At 36.9% G+C, this 23,973-nt stretch overlaps 1 protein-coding gene across 2 annotated transcripts in view; it reads right to left on the bottom strand.

The window, feature by feature from the left end:
- Positions 1-23,973, bottom strand: part of LMTK2 (lemur tyrosine kinase 2) — a 44,750-nt gene that overhangs the window by 12,320 nt on the left and 8,457 nt on the right. For both annotated transcript variants that reach the window (XR_003256236.1, XM_026083058.1), the window contains exons 2-9: positions 18,021-18,145; positions 16,838-16,982; positions 14,955-15,028; positions 14,335-14,453; positions 12,837-12,924; positions 5,269-5,402; positions 2,038-2,122; positions 1,265-1,386 (exon numbers count right to left, since the gene is read on the bottom strand). Coding sequence is in view for 1 of the 2 variants with exons in the window: in XM_026083058.1 (XP_025938843.1) it covers positions 1,265-1,386; positions 2,038-2,122; positions 5,269-5,402; positions 12,837-12,924; positions 14,335-14,453; positions 14,955-15,028; positions 16,838-16,982; positions 18,021-18,145 (892 nt within the window). In the remaining variant the exon portion in view is untranslated. The remainder of the gene's footprint in view (positions 1-1,264; positions 1,387-2,037; positions 2,123-5,268; positions 5,403-12,836; positions 12,925-14,334; positions 14,454-14,954; positions 15,029-16,837; positions 16,983-18,020; positions 18,146-23,973) is intronic.

The raw sequence follows: 23,973 nt of genomic DNA on the forward strand, positions 1-23,973 counted from the left end.
AAAAAAAAATCAGCAAATGCATATTTAGGAAACAGAAACAAGAGGAAAAAGCCTTACAGTTAGCCTACCAGTAGGAAAAACTTTGATCAGAAGTCACAGGTGTGAGTCAAACCACTAGGAAAAACAATCTTTGTTTCAGTACTTAAATAAGTACTTATTACATTGCATATTTAATAATAAAATTACTTATTTTTAAGCTGTAATAACCAGAAGCTTTTTTTGCTCAGTGCTGTATACATACTGTATACAATGCTAATCTCATTTTCAGTGATTGCATTTTGAGCAAGAAGTTGTTGCCCAAAAATCAGCATCAACATTAAAATAATTGATTCTGCATGTATTACCATAGAACAGTTTAGACTGTAAGGGGTCTCTAAAGGCCAGCTAGTCCAAAGCCCTGTTCAAAGCAGGTCTGTATTAGAGAGCCTAAATTCCAGTTTGGAATGCTTAAGACCTTAGCTGTTTGCAGTTTAGATGAACAGCATGATATGATGATCTCTGCTTGAAGGATGCAGAGAAATCAGTATTTAGACCATTTCTGTCTATCCTGTCTTCTAACTCAACAAATAAAGCCTAGTTTACTATTAGATACCCTTAGAATATAAAAGCAGGAATTTAACTACAATATTTTCAGAAATGCAAGTCTAAAAGCCAGTTTCCCTTTCCAAAATTTCTTGGGACTTGAGAATTGAAGTGGAGCTTGGTAACTTCAAAAAAATTTCCTCTTCATTATTTTCTCCAGCCTTTTTCTATTAACTCTTTGATAATAGAGACAAATAGTTAATTGCAGTCCTCAAAAATGCTACAACATGAAATTAAGATGCTACTGTTCTACCATTGTAACTTAATGGGGCCCTAGTGGGATCAACTTCACAATTTTTTTTTTTTTTTTTTGCATCATCCACAGCTAGTATATTAATTAAAAAGTCATTTACCATTTCCTTCCTTTATAAACACTTGAAGGCATTTGGCAAATACACGACAATTATTTTTTATTAGTATAAATATCTATTCTTCTGCTAAACATTTTTCCTCAATGTAATTGGTCTCTTAAAAGATTCCCAAGCATCTTTCCAAGGCAGAATATTGTTTCAGATTTCTTTTAGAGATTAACCTACTACATTGCTGTAAAATAAAAAGCAGTGTATTCAATTTATAATTAAACATACTCAATTTATAATTAAATCTTTACTGTTTTTAGTATAACATTTAAAAATGTATTCCCAGATCTCTTGCTCAAGTTATTTTAAAGCCTACTACATACCATATGTTACTGTACTTGTTTTGCTCTGCTGATAACAGCCTGTCTTGAAAACTCGTTACTAACTCAGGTGCAGTCCATCGGAGAGGGACAAGTTTCTTCTCATCTGTCTCAATATAATCTTCCTATATTATTGATAAAAGAAAACCAGAAAAAGACTGAACAAACATTGCATTGACTCCCAGAAGTTGGCAGCCTCTTTCCCTTCATTGTTTTTTTTCCAAAATTAATCATTTTGTGATTTCTGTGTGCACCTTAAAAAATTAATCCTATTTTTCCCAAGTGGCAGACATTAATACTACACAGGAAGGACATATCACTGTTTAGTACATACCAGAGAAACTGAACACCAACTTCTTATTTAAGGTTTGGCACTTGAAATCATTTTCAAGTGTCTTGAATTTTGCACTCTCTTGATGTATGTACATAGGTTAAAAGTTTTCATTATTTTTTGATTAAATTTTTCCTTCAAAAAAATCATTGAAAGTAACTTCTGCATGATGCTTGCCATTATTATTTTAGGAATACTGAAAATATGATGTATAAACATAAGTTTAACCAGAAGCTTCCTTCTATAAGCATAAAATCCACTCATTTCCAGAAAATCATATATTTTGTTACACAAGCTTGCTACAGTTATTTTCCAGTCATGCTTTAAAAATCCTGCATTCAAATAAAGGATGATCTAGTATCAGTTCATAACCTTATTGTATTTTTGTTGCAACTTTACATCCAAAATCCTTTAAAAAAAGCAGTACATGACTAGATTAACCTACCTTGTATCTACTGAATCCTATACCATAATCTCCTACTTTGACATTTAAATCAGATGTAAGAAAGCAATTCCGTAAGGCCAAGTCACTAAAAAAAACCCAAAAACATATAGTGAGACCAAACCAAGAAGAAATCTTCAATCCAAACTAGGACAATTGGGTTAACATGTTGGTGAAACTTTTTAGAATGAAGCTAGAGCACAGCTTAAAGTATCAACTGAAAAGACAAAAATTATGCATATTTATAGGTTACAGTAGCAAATAGCAGGCCATAATAGGAGCAGATCAGTAATATGAAACTGGTGCTATGGATTCAACATCCACATCATATGCATTTCAGAGAGGTTTATCCAGAAGAGCTCCAGTCTGGTATCATAGACCAAATGCCTAACTAATTGCTGCAGCAGATGAGGTGTCCTCCTGGAGCTCCCTACCTGATTCTTTTCAGATGAAACTAAACTAGCTCATGCAGACTAAAAGACCAATTCATAACGCAAACCCAGGCACAGTAACTAGGTCAGTTCGGAAATTCATTTCAGAAGCACAATTTTGATCCAGACTAAATGTTAAGATAGTTCTTTTGCTGCTTATGTTTTTATTAAGTTTTAAAACCTATCCCAGCTTACATTAGATCCCATCTCTCACTGGGATACTGTAGACAGAGCACTTTTCCAAAAACACTTATTACTGCTAGAAAAAAGGAACAGTGATCTAAGGGTCTCTCCTTACAGTAGACTGATTTGACATGGTTTGTTTTGTGGTCATGGGCTTATGTTTGCCCATAGCCCTCCCCCATTTTCAAAACTAAATCAATTTAGAGCCACAGAGTTGAGCGAAATCTGTATTCTGGAATCAAAATACAACTGAATGATCCTAAACCTAGTGACGACTTAAAAATATTTTATACAAAAAACCCATATGATACTAGAAAGTGACTTCAAATCAGTCAACTACATTAGTGCAATTAAACAATTGTACGCTAAGATGAAAGAATCATTTTCAAAGCTTGATATAACTCCTTGCTGTGCTTTGTAAAGGCGTTCAAAACACAGTCATTTCCCTTCTCCACAGTTGCCAAGCATGCTCACAAGCATCCTACCTACACAAAGAATTACATTCTACTAATAATCCTGTAACATTAGTCTACTTGGACAGGTCGCACACTACGGCCGTGTAGGCCCCTCTTTACCTAAAAGCTGTCATTGTCATAAGCAAGAACTATCAACAATTCATATCAGGTTCAAACACTTAACAATTTACAATATGATACTAAATTAACGATGTCTGACACCTCCAGTTGAGTTCCTCTAAATAACGAAACTGCACATTACATTTGAACTAGAACGACACCTTCGGAGGAAGGAAACATTTTCCCTTCCAAAGAGAACTTTCGTTTTTCACTGAACTTCATGGATCAGAAACAGATTTGCAACCTTTTCAAGTACATCCCCAAATTTTCCATCTTGTTTTATACTATTTAAATAAATATCCTAGGGGAGAAAATAAATACAACTTTAGCTGCTTGAATTTACCACTAACAACAAAATCACTGATGCTGGAGCTTTAGCACTTACTCTGACAGCATCAGGATAGTGTTGCTAGAAATAAACATTTAAAGTGATAATTATTTATCAAGTTTAGCTGTATTCCACTGAAAACGTACTGTTAAATATAATACCTACAAAGCCATGCTGCTGCAATACAAGAAATGAGTGATCACACAGCTTGACAGTTAAGACTGGTACCAGCTTCAAGTCATTCAAAATTGTTAAACAGGCTAAAAAAGCCCTGATCATCAGGCACCAGCGAGTGGTGCCTGAGAGTTCTGTGGATTTTCTCAGGGATTTCTGGTTCTGTTTTACACTTGCACTTTTTCAGATTTAAGTTTAATAGTTCAGCTTCTCTCTAAAAACAAGATCTCTGCTGTCTTTGTCTACAAGGTAAGATGTGCATTGATGAGCTCTAGAACAAGTTCCAAAAACTGCTGGAAGAAATAATTCAAGTGCTGTTTCTACAGCAAAGAACAGGCTGAGCCAACACAAAAAAAACCCTAAAGTAAACTATCTTGTGATGCCAACAGTTTCATCAAGCTAAGCCCCATTTAGGGAGTAAGTACTGTTTAGTCTTTTAGTCATGACATGTCTAAGGTTGATGGCTTCCAGCTCCTTAACACCTTTTCATTTAAGGTGCCCCCCCACACACATCTGCATAATTTGAGCATTAGTTTCATGCATACATTTTTTTCTGACATTTTAATATCACTGCCATTCTCTTCCAGTATCTACTGCACTAATTCTAATTAAAGAAATCTAGCATTTTTTTCTCTGATTAAAAGGAATTTTTTCCCCATTACGATTTCCTCTAAATTGAAGATTAATAGAAAGTTAAATATAAACAATATTTAGTGAGAGAGCATCTGCTTCAGTCAGCAGGTGTTTGCTCTAAAGTCAGCTTCTTCCTTAGTGAATTAAAAAAGCGGCAATTTTATGGTTTTTTCCATTTTTAGTTATAAAGGAGACAGATCACTAAATAAGAGTTCTAAATTGGTAAGAATTATAAAAAACACATAGCAGGTAAGATTTTAACAACTTTTCAATGAAATAACTATTAGTATAACTGTTTACCTTGATTTCCAACTGTTTTCCTATTATATTCAAATTGCAAAAGAAATATTTTAAACAGCACTTGAGGACCTGAGGCTCGAGGGTGAGATTTCTAAGTACAAGATGAGCACCTTTAAGATTTATGTAACTATTACTCATGAGCCTTTTGCAAAAGATTTATGACAACATTCTGAAATTTCTTGCTCAGTATATCAGCCTGAGCAGTTACTGGTCCTTAAAATCAATGAGCTGAAATCTTGCAAGATACAACATTTGTGTCTTTTGAAAGACCGCCATTACAGCAACACCCTCCCCTGCCACCCCAAATTTAACTGGTCCAAAAATCTGTTCTACAATCACATCTTCTGGATTGGCCCAGCTGCAAGTTGTGCTCTATGGGCCGCAAACCTAAGAAGTGATCAACTTTTAAACAGGGGAGAGCTGTAGGACCATACTACCACAGTTAAATTAGCATCTCAATAAGCATCATACTTTCATGACTTAGGTTATGTAAAATTAGACAAAAGCTTGTGTTTAAAATTCGTGTAGATCCTTTTCACTAAAATCAGTGTGTATTAAAAGATAATGTTTTGAGTGCACCATAACAGAAAAAGTTATCTGGAAAGCATACCTATGCACAAAGTTATGTTTATGCATTACAGCAAGTCCAGCAGCAATCTCACATGCCATTCTCTGTAGCAACATTATTTGTGAATCTCCTTTAATATGCTCCTGCTCATTGCAGATATAGGTTTTTAGGTCACCCTGTAAAAGAAGTTGAAAATATCAGTCAGTCTTATATGTTGGTTGAATTAAAAAAAAAAAAAAAAGTATATTTAATGAAGAACCAACTAACCACATTATTTGTTTATCAGTCAACAAGGTTAGTAATAGTTATAAATAGATTGGAGCTTAATAAAGAATCTCATCAAGTTTCCAGTCTCCATAAGGATTCTTACAGAAGGCACCTAAGGCATACAAGGATTGTCCTTTTAAGGGTATTCAATCAAATCACTTAATAATTAACATTCCAGATCACACTTCTGCATGTAAACACAGTTAGCAAACAATAATAATTTTCATTAAAAAACAAAGTTTGATGAGCTTCTCTTTTTAAAGAGATCAGTTTAAAATGCTCCAAATCAGCAAAGCTGACTGTCTGGAATTTGCAAAGAGATGCAAGGGAGGAAGCACAGAAAACTGTTTCCAACGTCCCCAGCTCAACAGACCTTTGATATAAAAAGCACATTAATACCCACCACTCTGGTCTAGGAATTCAGGCACCAGAAGACAGTAGCAACTCTACTGGACCTAGGCAATGCTGAGTACCACCCACGCAATTAATGAGCCCACAAGAGTACGCCATAAATTATTAAAAAGAGAACAGCTTTGCAATAGATAGTAACCTACCACTTCTATCTCTGTATTTTTTAAAATACGGTCTTTCTGTAAGTCTCAGTTTAGCACATTACTTCAAAGAGTTTTTTTGTTTTGTTTTTAAAAGAGAATGAATTGTATTGAGGCTGCACAACACTTCCCATCAAGTCCCAACTTGTTTTACCATCTGAACATCCTGGGCTCTTAACTCTACATGTCCACTGTTCACATAAACCATGGCCTGGGAAGGACACTGAGGGGAAGCCATCGGACTGACTAGACAAGAACATAGTAAAATCAAGAAGCTAGAGCTAATTGGAAGAAGATAGAAGTGTTTGCACTGGCTAAAGTATTCTTATCTTCAGAAAAGAGCTCAGGATTACTAGATTTTCTATTCCTCTGGTGTTCATGTATATTATAGAACTGTAACTGAAACATCTCATTCCTACTTAACGTGGTAAACCGAAGGTGACAATTTACAGTTCTCTTAATTCAAGTAGTAGATGTCTGTGTGGGGCATTTAAATGTTACAGTCCAGCGGCAGCTCAGGTGACTGACTGGATATTCACAAACTTGAGTTATCGTGTTTGATAAAATAAGCCATATAACAGTTGCTTAACAAAAGCGGACACTACTCCTATAAAGAACAACTTGATTAAAGTTTTTTTAAAACATGAATAGAGTCTATAGCACATGCAAGTAACTATTCCATTGACATTTGCTTTATAAATACCATTTATACTCTAGGTAGCTATACCACTTTGAGTATGCATTTGTAACTCCTAATATCGTTTAATATTTTAAAAGTTTTTCATTACATTCTCTTTGTCCTGCTTTAAGCTACTAATTAGATAACATTTAAGTATTTGCATCATACAGAATTACTTTTTTGAAGCGTTTCCCTGAAGGTTCCTTGTGACTTATGATTACAGCTTTAATATGATACTGGCTCACAGTGTATATGTATATATGCATATATATATATACACACACACGCTCCCTCCCTTTCTGCCTTACCAGAGCAAGTTTACTAGAGCAGGCAGTTCCAAAGGAGTATGAATTAAACAGCATCCAGAAGATGCACAGGTTCCAAACTGGCTAATCTAATGAATACAAACAAGTACAGAGCATATTGCTCAGCCGACTGTAGATGGCAGCAAGTTGCCGAAGAAAGTCAAACCATCCCCTGTGAAATTGCTGTCATTCATTAAAACAGCAACTGGTTATTTATGGTTTGTCTCGGTGGATTAAGCTCCTAGAATGCCTGAAATGCACCAAGGAATTACTTTTTAATTTTTAAATGCATTAGTAAGAGCAGTGCTATGCAGCATCCCTTATTTAGTAAATAATTCACATAAGCACTTTTCTTATGAAATACCATTTGTATTAAATTCAGCATCTTAAAGCATATTGGTTCTCTTTTGCCATCTTATTCTAATTAAGCCAACAATCAAGGTTAAAATTATAAAACAAATCACAAACAAAAAAAATCAAAAGGGGCATTAACAAAGATTTTCTTTTTGGTATTGGTTTAAGAGCATTGCTTATGCCAAATTGGGGTGACAATTTGATACACTCAAGGGTTGGGCTGCCATCAGGAGGGACCTAGAAAGGCTAGAGAAATAGGCCAAAAGGAACCTTATGAAATTCAGCAAGGACAAAGTCTTGTACCTGTGAAGTAAAACCCCCTTGCGATAGTACAGGCTGGGCCCTGACTGGCTGTATCAACAGGAGCATAGCCAGCAGATCAAAGGAAGGGAGTATCACCTTCTCTTGGCACTTGTTAGACCATATCTAGACACCATGTCCAGGTTTTGGCTCCCCAAAACAGGGAAGACATCAACAGTTGCAGTGAGTCAGCAGAGGGCCACCAAGATGGTCAGGTTTGGGGCACCTCCCTGTGAGATGAGGCTGAGGGACCTGGGCTCATCCCGCCTGGAGCAGGGAAGGTTCAGGGGCACCGGACAGCAGCCACCCAGGACCTACAAGGAGGTTTTCCAGGAGACTGGCCGGGCTCTTCACTGTGGCACATGGTGGGAGGGAGAGACAAGAGGCACAAGCTGGAACAAGAGGGGCTCAGGCTGCGGGCAGGGAAAGCCTTTTTCCCCACGAGGACACGCAGCAGTGGCGCAGGTTGCCCGGAGAGGCCGTGCCGTCTCCATCCTTGGAGATTTTCAAGACCCGACTGCAGAAAGCCCTGAGCAGCCTGGCCTGATGTCAAGGTGACCCTGCTTGTAGCAGGAGGTTGGACTAGACACCTCCTAAATTCCCCTCCAGCCTGGATTATCCTGTGATCCCTCCCTGTCTATAAGCAGACAGTGGCAATACATCAATACTATTCCAATTTTATGAGCCAGAAAATGACTCTGTATTGTACCAGGTTTAACACAGTCAGTATCAAAGGGTGTGTATACATAGCCGAATAAAATACAGTTCTGCAAAATCCATTGCTCAGACACTTAAACATATATCATGCTCATAATCATGCTTGAGGGAGGCTCCACTTTCTCTCCAACTTCCTCTGCTACAGCCACTTCCTCCTCTCCTGGGACTCCGTGAATGACTAGATTTTGCCTCCCTGCCCTCCCATCCCTCTCAGTTCTCAACAAGATCAGTTCAGCTCTCTTTGTAACCAAGTCTTTTAAATTGGAAACGCTTTTTCTCTGCAAGTCAGAGGCCTGAGGCATATTTACGTGCCGTATTCCTGTAGTTTTCTTGACTGTGCCAGTTCCACAGCTGGCCCATAAGAACACCCCACACAAACAATAGCAGCTCACAAATCACTTAGTCCACTGAACACTTGCTACCAAGTTGGAAAGCTACCTGCCAGGTCACACACTACCTTGTCATTGCCCCTTCTGAAGCTTTCAGGCAAATAAAAACACATTCCTTTCCCTCCATCCAATACTGCTTCACAGTGTAAGTACCTGTGGTCATTCCACACACTTTCAGACATTTTAATGGCAGTATGACCCTTATACCATCAAAAAGCTGGTTAAGCATATGTTAGAGTTCAAGAAATACTAAACATTCCTGAGACAAAAAGTCTTTGAATCCAAGAGACATGATTTTGAAACTGTCATAATGAATTGCCAAGTTTCACTTTTTTTTCTTTTCTTTTTTTTAAACACATCATTGACACATCTAGTATTTACCTCTGGTACTGATGTAGTTTAGGATTTTAAAATAGATTTTTTTAAACTCTGGTTAAGAAGTTTTCCTTGCAAAGACTTTTTGATTTGAAGATAATGGTTTCAAGTGGCAGTAATTAGAAAAAGTCTGAGCAAATTATAAACTAGCCACAGCTGGCAAGCACCTCCTAGCAAGGGCCACATCCCTAGCATGAGCTACAGAGCATTTAAAGCAAACACTGCATTCAGCCGACCTCACCTGCCCAGGGAATTGCAAGACTTAAAGAATTTTCCTAAGAACAATTTGATAGGCAAGTCAGCCTCACAATGTACATGCTACTTCCACATTTGGATAACTTTTACTCATAAATTATGCCATTCCATTAAAAGATTTGCTGTGCTGACAAAAGGTTGGCCACACATGGCTGGGTAATATATTAAAGTTAACAAGCTAGCTACTACTATTTTTAACCTGGCACCAGCCTACAGTGTTTAGCAGTGGATGGTTAACTATTCATAGAAGGCTACGCCAACAGACTAAGCAAACTAATACAGGGTTCTTTTAAGAACTTATTGAGCATTTCTTTTATTGTCACTATTTAAAGAAATGTAAGCAATTTTGAAAAACAGGTAAATGAAAATTAAGATTTGAATATTATAATCACTCATGTGCAACTGACCATCTTTGTAAAGCAAGGGACACAGAGCAACCTGGATTACATCATAAAATAGTCTAAATGGTAGCAAATATTGTTAATGCACATACAACCAAGCAAGCTTGAATACCAGAAACAGCCAAGAAAACAAGTTAGCCCCCATGACATTCAATGTAGCTACCGTGACAGTTAGCTCTGGTGTATTTGCAGCAGTTTGCAGTGCCCCTGTTAAGACCTTTCAGGCCCAAGGAGCCTGAGAACTGATAATCCAACAGGACTGATGAGCAGCTGGGACAAGGTCAAGTGGCCCTGTAAAGGCTAACAGAAGGAGCTGCCAAGGGGGTGCTGTGATATGCCGTGAATCTGGAGGAGCCTGACAAGAACGGCCACCATAACCTCTAGACTCTTTGCAGGAGAATAACTGTATTTTTCATTATTTAATACACCAAACTTGAAGCCTACATTGTGAAAGAGCCTGAGGAAAGCTCCAAAGACATGAGAACTTCTTCTCAAACACAGCTGGTACATTAGCCACCTTTTCACTAACCATCAGATTCTTAATCACATAAGTACCAGAGATTAAAATAAGTTTATTCTTTGTTGTATATATGTATAAAATGCCACACACACAACAAGGTAAAGATTATCACAGCATTTTGCTACTACTAGCAAAACAGCAGTGCTCTTGCCACGCTCCCATTTGAGCAATACACAGTCACCGCAGACACCAGAGCCTGCGGTCAGCCACCTCCACTGAGTCTCTGCCTGCACTCTTTCTGTAAAGGACCAGACTGAAGGTGCATTTTGGAAGCGCCTCCATATCCCCAGCATTAGCCAATTTCAAAGAAAGGTACAGCAGAACCTACCGCCTTTCACTGTTACCTACTCAAGTCCTGAAAAATCCCAGCAGTAACTGCCACCTCAGCCACAACGATAAAAGCAGTTTCCAGAGTATCAGTCTATGAACTGCCTTAAAAAAAAAGACATCTAGCCATACCCTCTATTCCAAATGCCACTCTCCAGCTTCATGCACATTTCTCCCTTCCTTCTTCATGTCTCTCCTCTCCCCTCACTCCAGTATTGCTACCTCCCACACTAGTTCCCAGGACTACAACAAAATTAGTGACATACAGTGACACTGAGCTAACTTCTTCCACTCACTTGTCTCTCAATCTCTGCATAAAACTATGGAAGTGAACACTGTTTTGTCTGCCTAGGCCCTGTATATTTGTGTGCAGTGAACAAAAATACCATGATCCCTAGGAGACGCCCAGATCTACCAAATAAGAACTCTTCAAGTAAGCCAGACTTTCAGTATGAAATATTAGACAAGTTGTGTTTAACTGTATCTTAGTAAACTATAATATATAATTACTCAAAAACAAGTTTTAGTTTGCTTGCAGTAGAAATCAGCACAGACATTTATTTTCCATGCCAATGAGATCATCCAGCTACATTCAAATTTGTAAGAACTACCACTTTGGCTGTCAAGCTTACTGCCCCCAGTTACAGTGAAAGTCTATTTTATGCTCTTAAGTAAAATCCTTTCCAGATTACTTTGCAGGATCATGACAATTTTTGGCATTAATCATCAGGCATCCAACAAGGTTATCAATTTTTTGTATGCTTAAAGTAGGGCAATCTTTAAAAGTTACTCCATCTTCAAATGCTAAGTCAGATTAAATAACGCAACTATTTAAAAATGTCAACAGTTGAATCTGATTAAATATTTAGATGCATATCTATTAGCATAAACTATATAAAATGCAGTTCTTTTTCTAGAGTCCTTCTGAAGAACCTCAAACTCAATAGCAGGTTTAAAATCAATATGAACTATTCCATTTATGCAGACTGAAAAATATCAAGAATGTTATCTGCTTAACCTTAGGCATGTATTTTCTAATTCTTGCCCAAAACTGAACATTTCACTTTGATGAGTCACTTGAAAAGTTCAAGCCTTTCTTTTGTATAGGGGGGAAAAAGAAAAAAGAAAAAAGAATGATTCTATCAGCACTTCTTCTGCCTCATTAATTTACTGCAGCTAATAAATTTGAGCAAGAGCAGTAACGAAGAGTATAGTTATTTAAGGACACACATTAACTGATATTTCTCAATAAAACTCAAAGTTCCTGTTCATTCTTATTTAAATTGCTTGAGGCAATTAATGTAACTAGAGCCATATTCAGGCACTTGAGTTTAAGGGAAAATTCTGTAGTAATAAAGCTGATTAAAAAAGGATTGTGTTGAATCTTATAAATGCAAACTACTTTACTTCTGAAAGTCTTAAGCTTTAATAACATATATATGCACTTGAGTTCATTTCTCTCAAACTTTATCAATAAACTCTGCTTTAAATGCCGTCTAGACAAAAAATTTCTAAAAGTGGCTATTCAGCTGACGTTTAGATAGACACCTGAAGTTAGGGTTTTTCTTTTAATACCATGTTATGCTGCAGTAAAGGGATTCTTTACGTCTTTCCAGACCATGGATCCATTGCCATACCCAAATTTCAGTTCTTTAAAATCCACTTGCATACATTCAGTAGAGACTTGATAGATTACAAGAGTTAAAGTGTCTGAAGACTCTGTGTGTACTGGGCACAGTTCAAGGTTTCTGCATGTGCACGTCCCCTCGCTCACAAAGACTAGGTGAACTTCAGCACATGCCCAGGAATGTTGGGGGCTGAGCAAGGTTTTTGTGCAACTACCCCTTCCCATCTTCAGTGGCTTTTGTAGCGCTAACAGTGGAAAAGAAAGCCATGAGAAAACCCTTTCCTGTGCTCTTAGCATTTCTCTCAGTGCTCAGGAAGGAAGTTGCTGCATTCAAACAGAGGCAGGGGGGAAGGAGGATAAGAAGGTGGCAGGGCTGGGGTGGGGGGAGTTAGAAGAGGACGTAAGAGAGGGGATCAGGAAGAGAATAGGATGATGCTGAAAATCATCACAAGAATGATTTCATGAGTGAAGGGCAGTAAATATACTACCTACAATTCACACCAGGCAAAAACCAACTGCCGCCTTTTCTGTAAGTGTGCTTACCAAGTCACAGAACTCAAAAACTAGAAGATAAGGAATGGCTTCCACACACTGCCCAATACACTGGAGAATATTTGGATGCTGAAGAATGCTGCAAGGAAAAAATAAAGTTGGTTTAAATCAGAAAGACTACAGTATACATTTACAATATAATGGAACACATTTGAGATCTCCACTGGAAGATTCAATACATATGGGGCAGGGGGAGAAGGTGCAAGTATCCATAGCCACAAATTCCCTTTGCACCTTTACATCTCCTTTGCATTGCTGCAATCAATAAGAGAGCAGCTGAAAAAACTCTCAAAACCACATAAGCCAGCACTGCCACAGAAGAGTCGCACCCATCCTCCCACCTCCACTGTCCCTTATACTATACACAAGTGTTTGTGCATGCAACTGATTTGTGAACTACACTAAAGAACCAATCCAGATAAAAGCTAAACCTCTTTTAGCCAGGTTTAGTTTGCAGACAGAGCAGTTTTTTTTCCAAATCACTCCAAAAACCCTTATTGCCAATGCAGCACGAAGCTAGAGACTGCTTCTCCTGATAGCTACCAACAATTTAAACCTAAATGCAAATGTAACTAGGACATTAGAAAGCACGGAGTGTAGAAAGCTCTTTGTCACCACTCATTTGTGCCATATTCAGGCAATGTAAGCCACACTTTGAGGTACGCCTAGTGGACCAGAGTGTGCCCCTCTATACCAGTCACCTACAAAAACCATTAGTGCGCAGCAGCCAGCACTTCAGAGAACTCTCGCTACTGCCGAAACATAGAAAGAGGATTACACTCCCCTTAATACACCAAATTCCTTTCTAGTGTACAAAGACTAAAGCCCTAGAAGGACATACTTCTGAGTGTCCTTCAGCCATAATACAAGAAGAAGAGAACAATCCAACTTTATCTGCATTTCTGGTCAGACCAACACTTTATGGATTGTGGAGTACTACTGGATTGAATTTAGTATAATTCTAAATTCCATCTTTTTTTTTTTTTTTTTGCACAAGCCCTATTGCAAGTAACCTGAACACAATTAGCTTTTAGCATCATGATGCATTTCATTTTTTGAAAATGGGAACTTTAAAGAAATTATCATGCATCAGATGATAGAGACTTGCCAGTTCACACTCGTAATAGAACATACAAATATCAGGAATTAAGCCTCAGCTCTTGGAAACAAGTAACTAGACAAAAGGTCAGTTTACAATATCAAGAGCTTTTGTCCTGAAACTGTGGAAAAAAGTCTAATAAATCAAACCAAGTGTATTTTACAGTCATGAATAAAGACTCCCAAATACATTAAATTGAAGAGCTTGTTTTTCTTTTTAAGCAAACTCAACTTTTGCTCACTTTAAGAAGTGAAATACAGTTAATCCAAGTACAATCATTTAAGTTAAAGTGAGGGCAAGTAGAGACAACCCTGAACAAAACAGATTTTCCTAATTCATATACAGTAGTATGAAGTATTCAAGTTAGCCAAACTATGGAATATTACTTACTAATACGGTTCTCCATTTCTTAAAAACTGTTCTTGCTCCTTGAGACCTGCGCTTGCCTTCAACTCCTTCACTATTACCCTTGCTACACTAGTACCTGTGTAGATCTCTCCAAGCAGAACCTGAAAAATGAGAAACACTGTCTTTAATCAGAGAGAAAGATATCGGGAGTTGCGTTACAAAGAAAAACAAGAGCTACTATATATGCACTGTAAGAAAGATTCTCTTTTGTCAATGCATGTAAAGCTTTGATAATTAAGCACCCATACTCTAAAATAAGTCTTGACAACTATGATCTCCTTATCAATTTTCAAAAAACATGTTTTTTAGTGAAGACTATTTATTTACTTTCAAGATTTTTCCCTGAGAAAGAACTGGTAATAACAGCAATGTATTAATTCAGTCCACAGAAGTGAAATGTCAAGCTATTAAGTAACTCTGCTAAGAATCTTCAAGTAAATTAAAAGAGCACAAATCACAGCTAAAAGGTGCATGCAACAAAACATTTAATTTCAGCTACAGTTGTTCTTATGCTATTAGTATTATTTAAAGGAAATACAGTAGTCTACTTAGTTAGACTAAGTAGTACTGCAGTACTACAGCACTAAAGGAAAACATCTCACCTTTCCAAACCAGCCATTTCCAATCTCTTGGATATAGTTTAGACTCTGACGCGAAACTTGAGACTTTGATCCCTCTGTCATACACAGCAACAAATAAAAAGAAAAACACAAACCACTCAGATGGACAAAGTTATCTGTACAACTGTTGAACAATAACGCAAGCTCATACAACATTTGTCCCCAGTCACATGCACACCTTCAGGCTAAACGCCACAACAGTCAGACATGCATACCGTATTAAAGTAACACTGTGACAAAAACACTTGGAAAAGTAAAACATTTCTCAGCCTCTAAACAATCTGCTTTAGAATATCCCACTACAAAAAGGATACACGGTGATTCTGCATATGACATGTAAACGTTGGGTTTTTTTAATATGTTCAGTAAAAGAGAAAAAAGGCTGAGTTTTAATTCCAATATAAAAGTATATTGTATACCATAGTTGGGTATAGTAAATAACCTGCTTACACAAGTTTCCTACATGAATGAGAGAACCAACCCAACACAGCACCCATTGCTTTTGCATTATAACATTTGTAGTTATATAGAGAATTACCATTTTCAGAGAAAGGTTTCTACTGCTTTACTCTTCAGCCCAACTGCCCTGCTTATAGCTACCCTCTGAAAGGAGGACATTTTCTGACTAAAAATACTTCACATAAAGAGCCCAGAGAGGCGAAGAATAGAAAACACCCCACAACAAGATCCTGGCAGAGGACAGGCAGTAGCAACGACAGACTCTATACAATAGAGGAGGCTCAGCGGCATTTATCTCCCTGCTGTCCAACTCATTAAACAGACATGCACAAAAATCTTCCATCATCTTTTTAGCTGGCCCTGACTGAGAATCCTAGGCCACATTTTTATTACCACAAACTTGATTTACATCAGGATCATTTTACAGGAACAGCTATACTAGAATAATACACTGTCAACATGCTCCTAAGTATGGAGAAGGGTGTATCAGTAAAACTACACTTTTACCAGTGTATCTTACTCAGTTGCTTCCAAGCAAAATAATTCATAGTGACAAAAGCATAGTTTTACCAATTATATCAACATAGAAGAGCTGACACAAGATACAATTTTTCACAAATAGATATTTTTCTCACTCATTAAAACACTGGTAAGTTACATTTCTTTTGCATTACAAGACACATTGACATGTAAAATTTCTACTAGTTACTGGCATTTAACTAGAAGCTTCTCTGAACATCTAATGATTATGTAATGCAAGTAATACATGTAAAGATTGTATGTGAAGTGATAATATGCAAACAGCTACTTTATGCTAAACTATTCCTGTAATATTTAAGATGTTTCAGTTTCCTTTTATGGAAACTTTGCCTTTTCAAGAATACATTCCAAATAACTTATTTTGCACAGGCAAAAGAAATCTAACGCCCTCTCATACCAGTATCACATTTACAACATGGAAGGTTTACAGTGACATGAAGAAAGTGATGCAGCTGAAACAGCAGCACAGCTGTCGTATAAGAGATTCACTCTTGCTTCCATTCAAGGCCAATGGCTAAAACCCAATGACAACTCAGCCATGAAGACAAGTACTGAACAGCGTAAGTCACAAACGTCCTACAGTACTTCAAACCCTTAACATATACAAATGCATAAAGAAAGTAGTCTAGAGAAGCTTATATAAGCAAGTCTCATTCTCTGAAGCTACCTCATGTGGCACCTTGCCATCAGTTAGCAGATTTTTGAAGAACTACATTTCATCTTAAATCCTATCAAAGTTATTTATCAGTTTAAGTAAACTGTAATTGGACTCATGTAGCAAGGAGTCAAGCATAATCAGTTCTACTCCATTTCAGACACTAAATTACCTACTTTTAGTTTCTCATTTAAAAAAAAGTCTATTTTACCTGAAAGAGATGGAAACTGGGAGGGAGTTGGTAAAGCAATATTGGGAACTGACAGAGTAAACACTTCTGCTGGAGACTGAACAGAGGGAGTATCTTCTGCTGGAGGTGTAAAGTCTATCTCATCATCAAAGTTATCTTCAAATTCCTGCAATAAAATCTTAGTAAACAAACTATTTTTTTCTTAAAATTAACACTAATACATTTCTTTCTTAGCTTCATATCTGAATATACAAACCTGACTATATCAAAATAACTGGCTAGAGGCAAAACACTACACCATGATCCATTATAAAATGAGAGCTTGATTTTTAAGGCAGATTTAAACCCAATAATTATTTTAAAAAAATACCTGAACAAGTTAGCTGAACAATTTTACTCTTTTTAACAAGATTTTTAAAGCACTTCATTTGAACGAGCAATATGTTAAGGAAGTTCAATTTCTTCCATGGACAATGACAGGGTGGTTTTTTTTAAATATAGTTTTCTATTCATTATTTTTGATTTACTATTCATTTAAACAGATTACAGTACCAAGTATTATCTTTATCAAAAATACTGAGTGGGTATTTCGGCCTTTCGGTGGGTTCTTTCATTTATTTTTTTGCTCTAAAGGCAGTCTATGGCTTTGAATGAATAATCCTAATCTATTCATTCCACATATTCTCCAAGTAGAAGTGAGAGCAAAACTCAAAATTAGGGTTGCTGATAACTGAAGTTCCAAAAGTAACCATTCTCTGATGATAGCAATTTGTCATCAAGAATTTTGCTACAGTGGATATGTATCTTCAATATCCTTATTTATTTGACAGGAACATGTTAAATGCTGTCAGCATTTTAAAAAACAATTTAAAAGAAAACATGGGAAAATATAGGAAGAAGGATCTTTAACTACAGCAAAATTGCCTTAAGTGTATACTTCTACTACTGATCCCACTAGATAGTACTGATTTTGAAAAGACAAAGATCCTTACTGCAGCCTGCACCCAGTATGAAAGTTACTGGCTGCAGCAATGTTTCACAGCATGCAGATATACAGTTATTGGCCATTTCAGAAGAGAAAATGTACAGTGACATAGAAGTGTCAATAACTGCAGACTATCAGCGCAAGTAATCAGGTATTATAGATATCAGAACGCAGCCAGGAATAGCACTTGTATATGCATTTGTAGTTTCAAATGCTTACCTTGAAATCTATCTCGGGATCTTTACAGCAGGAGACACAGTTCGCAAGCAGTATTACCAGTACTACTAGAGTACATACAGACAGAATCACAAAAGATGAGGAAACTTCAACTGTATCTCCTTCTCCTAGAAATTAAGACATATGCAGCATTAAATATATTGGAGCATTTAAAAAAAAGTTTTTCAAAATATATATTTTGCCGATCTGTATTTATTTCAAAACTGGAGTTTGAAAATTTAACTCTACGGATATGATCAAAAATAAAAGAGAACTGAACAGAAAGGACATATTGGCAAAACATTTCTACGCTCTTCCATCTGCTTGCATAGTTCTGGACTTATTTGATTCAAATGAAGTGGCCATCGCCAACACAAATGATAAGCAATGACAGTCCCAAGACTCAGGATTCTGGTTTTAGTTGACAAATTTTTATAGGTATCTAAACAATGTATATTAAAAGTTTGGTTTTTTGAAGACATTTCCCACGAGCTAAAATACCTGTCTGAAGAAAAAGGCAACTAGAAGAAATCCTCCCTTACACTGTGCATAAATTTACTATATTCTGCTATAAGGCAGTCCTGTGTCTTTGACTAAATGTATTAATGAAAGACTGCCAAACGTGCAAGTTGCTTAGGACAAGTGAAATGCACCTGATCAACCCCCATGCACACACAGGCACACACACACCAATCTCAATCTCTCATGATTCCTTAGATGATCTGTCTCCATTTCAAGAGTCTGAAATGACCATTTTGTAAACATAACCCCAAATAGCTTCCCAAACTTATATATATTAAAAAACCTTTAGTACATTGTCTATAAATGAGTCAGGTTATCATTACTTGCACAGGACTAAAAACCTCACACAGCATTTTATCAAAAACTTAAGTCATTGCCAGGGAAACTAAACCTGTTTTTAATCCCTGTTTTGATCTTAAGTTGAGAACAAACATATCTGTATAGTCCCCTAGGAGACCACCAAACACATCTCGAGGGGTGGGGGTGGGCTTTTTGGTTTGCTTGTTTGTTTGTTTATAACAGCTACAGCCACGGGGCTTGAGGAGTAGTTGCACTGTATTTGATTACGGAGCATTTAGGTATTGCAGCAGTGTTAAAGAAGTTATTCAATGACAGGCAGCTTGGATTGCCTGGGGTTTTAGGTAGGCAAGTGTCCAAGTACCAATGGGAACGTCCACGTATCAGTGCCTGATGTAAGGAGACAAAACACAGAATAAATAGAATTTCATTAAATACAATTCTTTTTAGTCAGTTGATCACTAGTTAGAGGAAGGACATACAAACTTGCCTAGCTAGCTCTTTGAACCTTCAAAATGCACTAGGAATGGGCGTTAAGGGATTCATGGGAATAGCCACGGCTTCTCACTGTGTTCTGCAGAATATTTGCGTAACTTAATAACACGTAAAGAGTAAACTGACACAATCAAAATACTGCTAAAAAGTGTTAGCTTTTACTTTAGGAAGATTAAATGTTTTCTGTACACTAAATTACAGATTATCTATACAACAGTAAAGCAGTTAATCCAAAAATGTAAGGTTTTCAAACAAGTGATACTGGTTTTAGTTTCCATAATAGCTCTGGCACTCTAACCTCATTGGGAAGAGCGTGAATACTGCATTTATGAATACAGGGCATCGTTTGAACACAGTCCAAGCACCATGTGAGGCTACACGGCACCTTCTAGTCGCAATTCTGCAGAAAGAATCTTTTAAGAGGGCTCTCAGAACAGTTTATATTCATTTAAACCAAGTCTTCTACATAATGTCAGTATATTTTTCATTTGTAAGCATCAAAAAAAAAGGAAAGGTAGCAGCTGACAGACTGAAAATTATCTATTCCATAAAATGCTTATATTTGCAGTTTAAGTCATTAGATAACTGTAATAAAAAACACACAGGTAATACAGCTTTAGATAAAGTTCAAGAGATCTCCTCTGAACTTTTAATTGAAATCAAGTAGTAAAAGGCAGCTTTACTAGGAAAAAAAATGGATGCATTTACATTATCAGGTATTACTAATTAAAATTACTGTTTTAAAGACATTTTCTCTAAAACCATCCCACCTAGCTTCCAAACAGCTTCCTCACCTCCACCCAGCTTCACTTGAGATCAGAAACCAGCTCACCACAGGCCAAGTACCAACGAGATACAGATTTTCCCTGACTAATAACCACCACCTGTGAACACATCACCCCAATGACAATATATATTATATATTATTTGCAGTAGCAGAACAAAATCCCTGAACCCTACTCTTGCACCAGAGGCATTCATGAAAATTAGCTGAGCAAAATTAAGTCACCAGGCAGAACGAGCTCAGACACTAATAAAGTACCAGCACATCTCAAAAGACTGCTATTCAAAGACAAACACCAGCCCAGATCCTTAAGAGGGAGGTGTAACACCTCAGCTATCAACTCTACCCAACACTAAAACAACCCACATATTTGGGGTTTATGGCACAGTATAACATCTCCCGGTTGTTGCCTACATAGCTGACACTGCATAGCATGTAAGAAGCAACCTTCGCACCCTTTCCCACAGGAGATGAGCATTATCAACCACGACTAGCATCGTCCCTCTGCTCCAGATACCAGCTAACTCTTCTTCTGGATGGTCTTTTTGGTGAGCCTCTCACTCAACCTGGAATAATTCTTCCCAGCTTGCATTACAGCTGTCAAGTTTGCCGCTTCTTTTCAAACCTGACAAAAGGCTTGTGCATTCAGAAAAACTATGGATAAAACTATTACCTATTCCAGTTAAAGAAATTATTGCTACCTATAAAATTCTCCTCCTCCACGTCGTTTGACCATCACAGCTATAACATCACGATTCTTTTATGTATTTCCATATAGAAACATTATACTGCTCATATCAACTTGGGATCCCAATTTTGACCCCTCTGGAGTCATCCAGTTGCAAGTTATCACAGCCTACCCAACCATTAGAATTCAAACCCTTGGTTTTCTTTTAATATTTTTGTTGTTTCCTCAACTCACAATGAGGCATAACAAGCACCCATGATCATAAGTTCCATTTATTGTAGAAGTTAGATACAGTGCATATGCAATCAGCTATTTTACATGAAAAAAATAATGCCAATATATTTTGGCTGTAATTCCTTCGGTAAACAAATCTGTACATTATCAAGCCTAAAAGCTAAGTGTTTTGTGCAAGCTGTATTCCTCCCTGTAATGTAATTAATTCCTTTAAATGCTCTGGAATGAATACAGAAAAAAATTGCTGCTGTTCATTATGTTACTTCCTAATCTTACAGATCTTCTGCAAATCCCAAGAAAGAGCATGAAGTAACAGCAATTAATTGGAGAAGGTAATGAAATAAAAAAATAAAAAAGGTAAGGACCACATTTGAAGAGACAGCTAAGCATTAACAGTTCATTAAGAGGAGGGAAGATATTTAAGCTTCCAAAAGCACAAGGAAAATTTCACATACCCTGTTATAAAAAGATGCTTTAATGCAAGAAAAATGCCAATTATCATGGGAAGTTTCTGCAACATTTACAGAACAGCATTTCAGATAACTCATGCAAATAAGTTCTACTTGAAGAATTACAGAATCTACTTCTATTTGGATAAACTTTGAAGTCTCTCATACAGTCATTAATAAGTGGTATTTTTAAATTTGTGCTTCTTTTGAAAATATGAGTATAAAATTAAGTTTGAATTATAACAACTTATAATTGGGCTTAAATTTATAAGTGAAATTATTTTAATAGCTTGCATAAGCACATACTCAGTAATGCAAGTCACTGATGAAGCATTGGAACTCGTGTTTGACAGAGTGCTGAACAATCTGTTGCAGTACTAACCTCTTTTGCACTTTTCAACTATTTTCATCCAATGATTAATTCACAGGAACTTAGTAAAATGACTGGGAATTGAAAAGGTAGGAGATGTGTAATTCCCTCCTTTTGTCTGTGAATTGTGAAAGTATGAAAGAATGACAGCTATTTATTTTAAAATCCTGAGAGATAAAGCAACCAGAAAGAAATTAGTTCAATTAAACACAGGAGACCATTGTGTATAGTTATTGCAGGAAATAACTTTGCTTCCTCTAATAAAAAACTGTAAAAATGTATTTTAAACTGAATTCATTTTTAACTTAAACCTAAATAAAAATTTATGCAATATCATTCACAATTTCATAATGAATGTAGAAGTTAAGCATCTTAAAATATTAGATTCCAAAGGTACAGAATTCATCAAGTCCACTCAGCATTATCATCTCAGTTAAAAAAATAGCATTTAACATAACCATACTCAGCAACAAGCTACTACATCTTAAGATGTATCCAGAAATCAGGCTCAGGTCCTCAGGAAATTAACTGCCAAACAGATGCAGAAAAATACTATATATAAAATGGTAACAATATAAGGCTTCCTATCTGTTAATATACACTATCTGGACTACTTTAGTCATTCAGCAGGAGGAAGAGGTATGGATTTTATCACTACTATATTAAAATAAGAAGATTCAGTATGTTTGTGTTACTATATGTGTTATTGCATGGTTAACACAATGTTTTGCACAGAGTTTTACACTAGTAAATGCTGAATCTCAAAATGACATCTAGATGACCTTAAGTAATGGATATCCAAGACAAGAAGGACTTTTTTTCAAAGCTTCAGTGTTGCATACTGATTCTATGCTGTTATTTACCTGCTTTTTAAAACCACCTGGTATCATAAATAATCCAAAGCCTAGGTAGATAATAACAGCTACTGAGGCAAATTCTTCAGCACCTCTGGAAATCATTACGTAAGTAAATCTCACACTTTACATTTGAACACAGCAAACATCTGAAGTCAAATCCTGTACACAGGCAAGTGCACGAAGAGGCTCACTGAAAAAACAAGGATGATAAGCTATGCTGGCATTCTCAGGATGAAGCGTAAACATGAGAACATGTGCTTCAACATGTAGTAGCATATTCCAAGGGGTAGAAAAGTGTTACTTTCATGCAAAGTATTTTTCAAAGCAATTTATATAGGCCAGGATTCTGTTCATCTCTCCAAGTTTCTCTCAAGTCTATTTTCTTCATACGACAGTTCACTTATTATCTACCAAATTTAGCAACTATGCAAAGAAAAGTTGGGTTTTCATCACAACAGTCTAGAGCTGGTTTCTTCCTCTATCCAATCAATTTCCAAGTTTCCCCACAATCCTCCCAAATTCCCACTTACGTCCTCCACCTGTGGCATCCTACACTTCCAGGAGCTACTCAAACCAGCCAGCCAAACGGTCCGCTCACGCTTGCTGGCCAGCCCACGGCCACCTCAGAACGGAGATGGGACCAGAAGCAACTGCCTGTCCCCTACTTGATACAGTATCACTGCTTCTCTTTCCCCAGACAGTTAGCAAAACTCATGATACTTGCAGGAGCTTGAGCTCCGCCTCTCTCAAATTTGGTTCAATGTGATTAATCATGTTATTAAGAGTGGAAAATGCAATCGCACAGACCTCATTCTTCAGAAAATCAGGCTAAAAAAGCATGACATTGCACACAATTCTCAAGCTTGGGGAAAAGGAAGAGTAAACGTACACAACAGACTCACTAGTACGATAAAGGCGGTGCAAGGCCCAGATAAAGTAAGCATTCTTAGGGCACAGTGATCTTCAAGGGAGCATCTGATTTTAAGCTTTCAGCACAGTAGTTGCTATGCGACAAGTCTCACTGCATAAGCAAGAGCCCCTTTTCTTTCAAGAGCAGCTATATAAATGGCAGTTCTGTACTAACAGCTATAACTGTTTCCAGCACCAACGTAGCATGACAGCAGTCACTTAAAATTGAACACCCTCAAATTGTACGATCACAGACAGAGATGTTACTTTACATCACCAAGTCAGAACAGCCAAGCCTTTAAAATACTAGTGAGTGACTAAATCTAACTTTGCTCACTATTTACTTCCATA

Source organism: Apteryx rowi, unplaced genomic scaffold (assembly GCF_003343035.1).
Source record: "Apteryx rowi isolate R43461 unplaced genomic scaffold, aptRow1 scaffold_6, whole genome shotgun sequence".
NCBI classification, from domain to species: domain Eukaryota; kingdom Metazoa; phylum Chordata; class Aves; order Apterygiformes; family Apterygidae; genus Apteryx; species Apteryx rowi.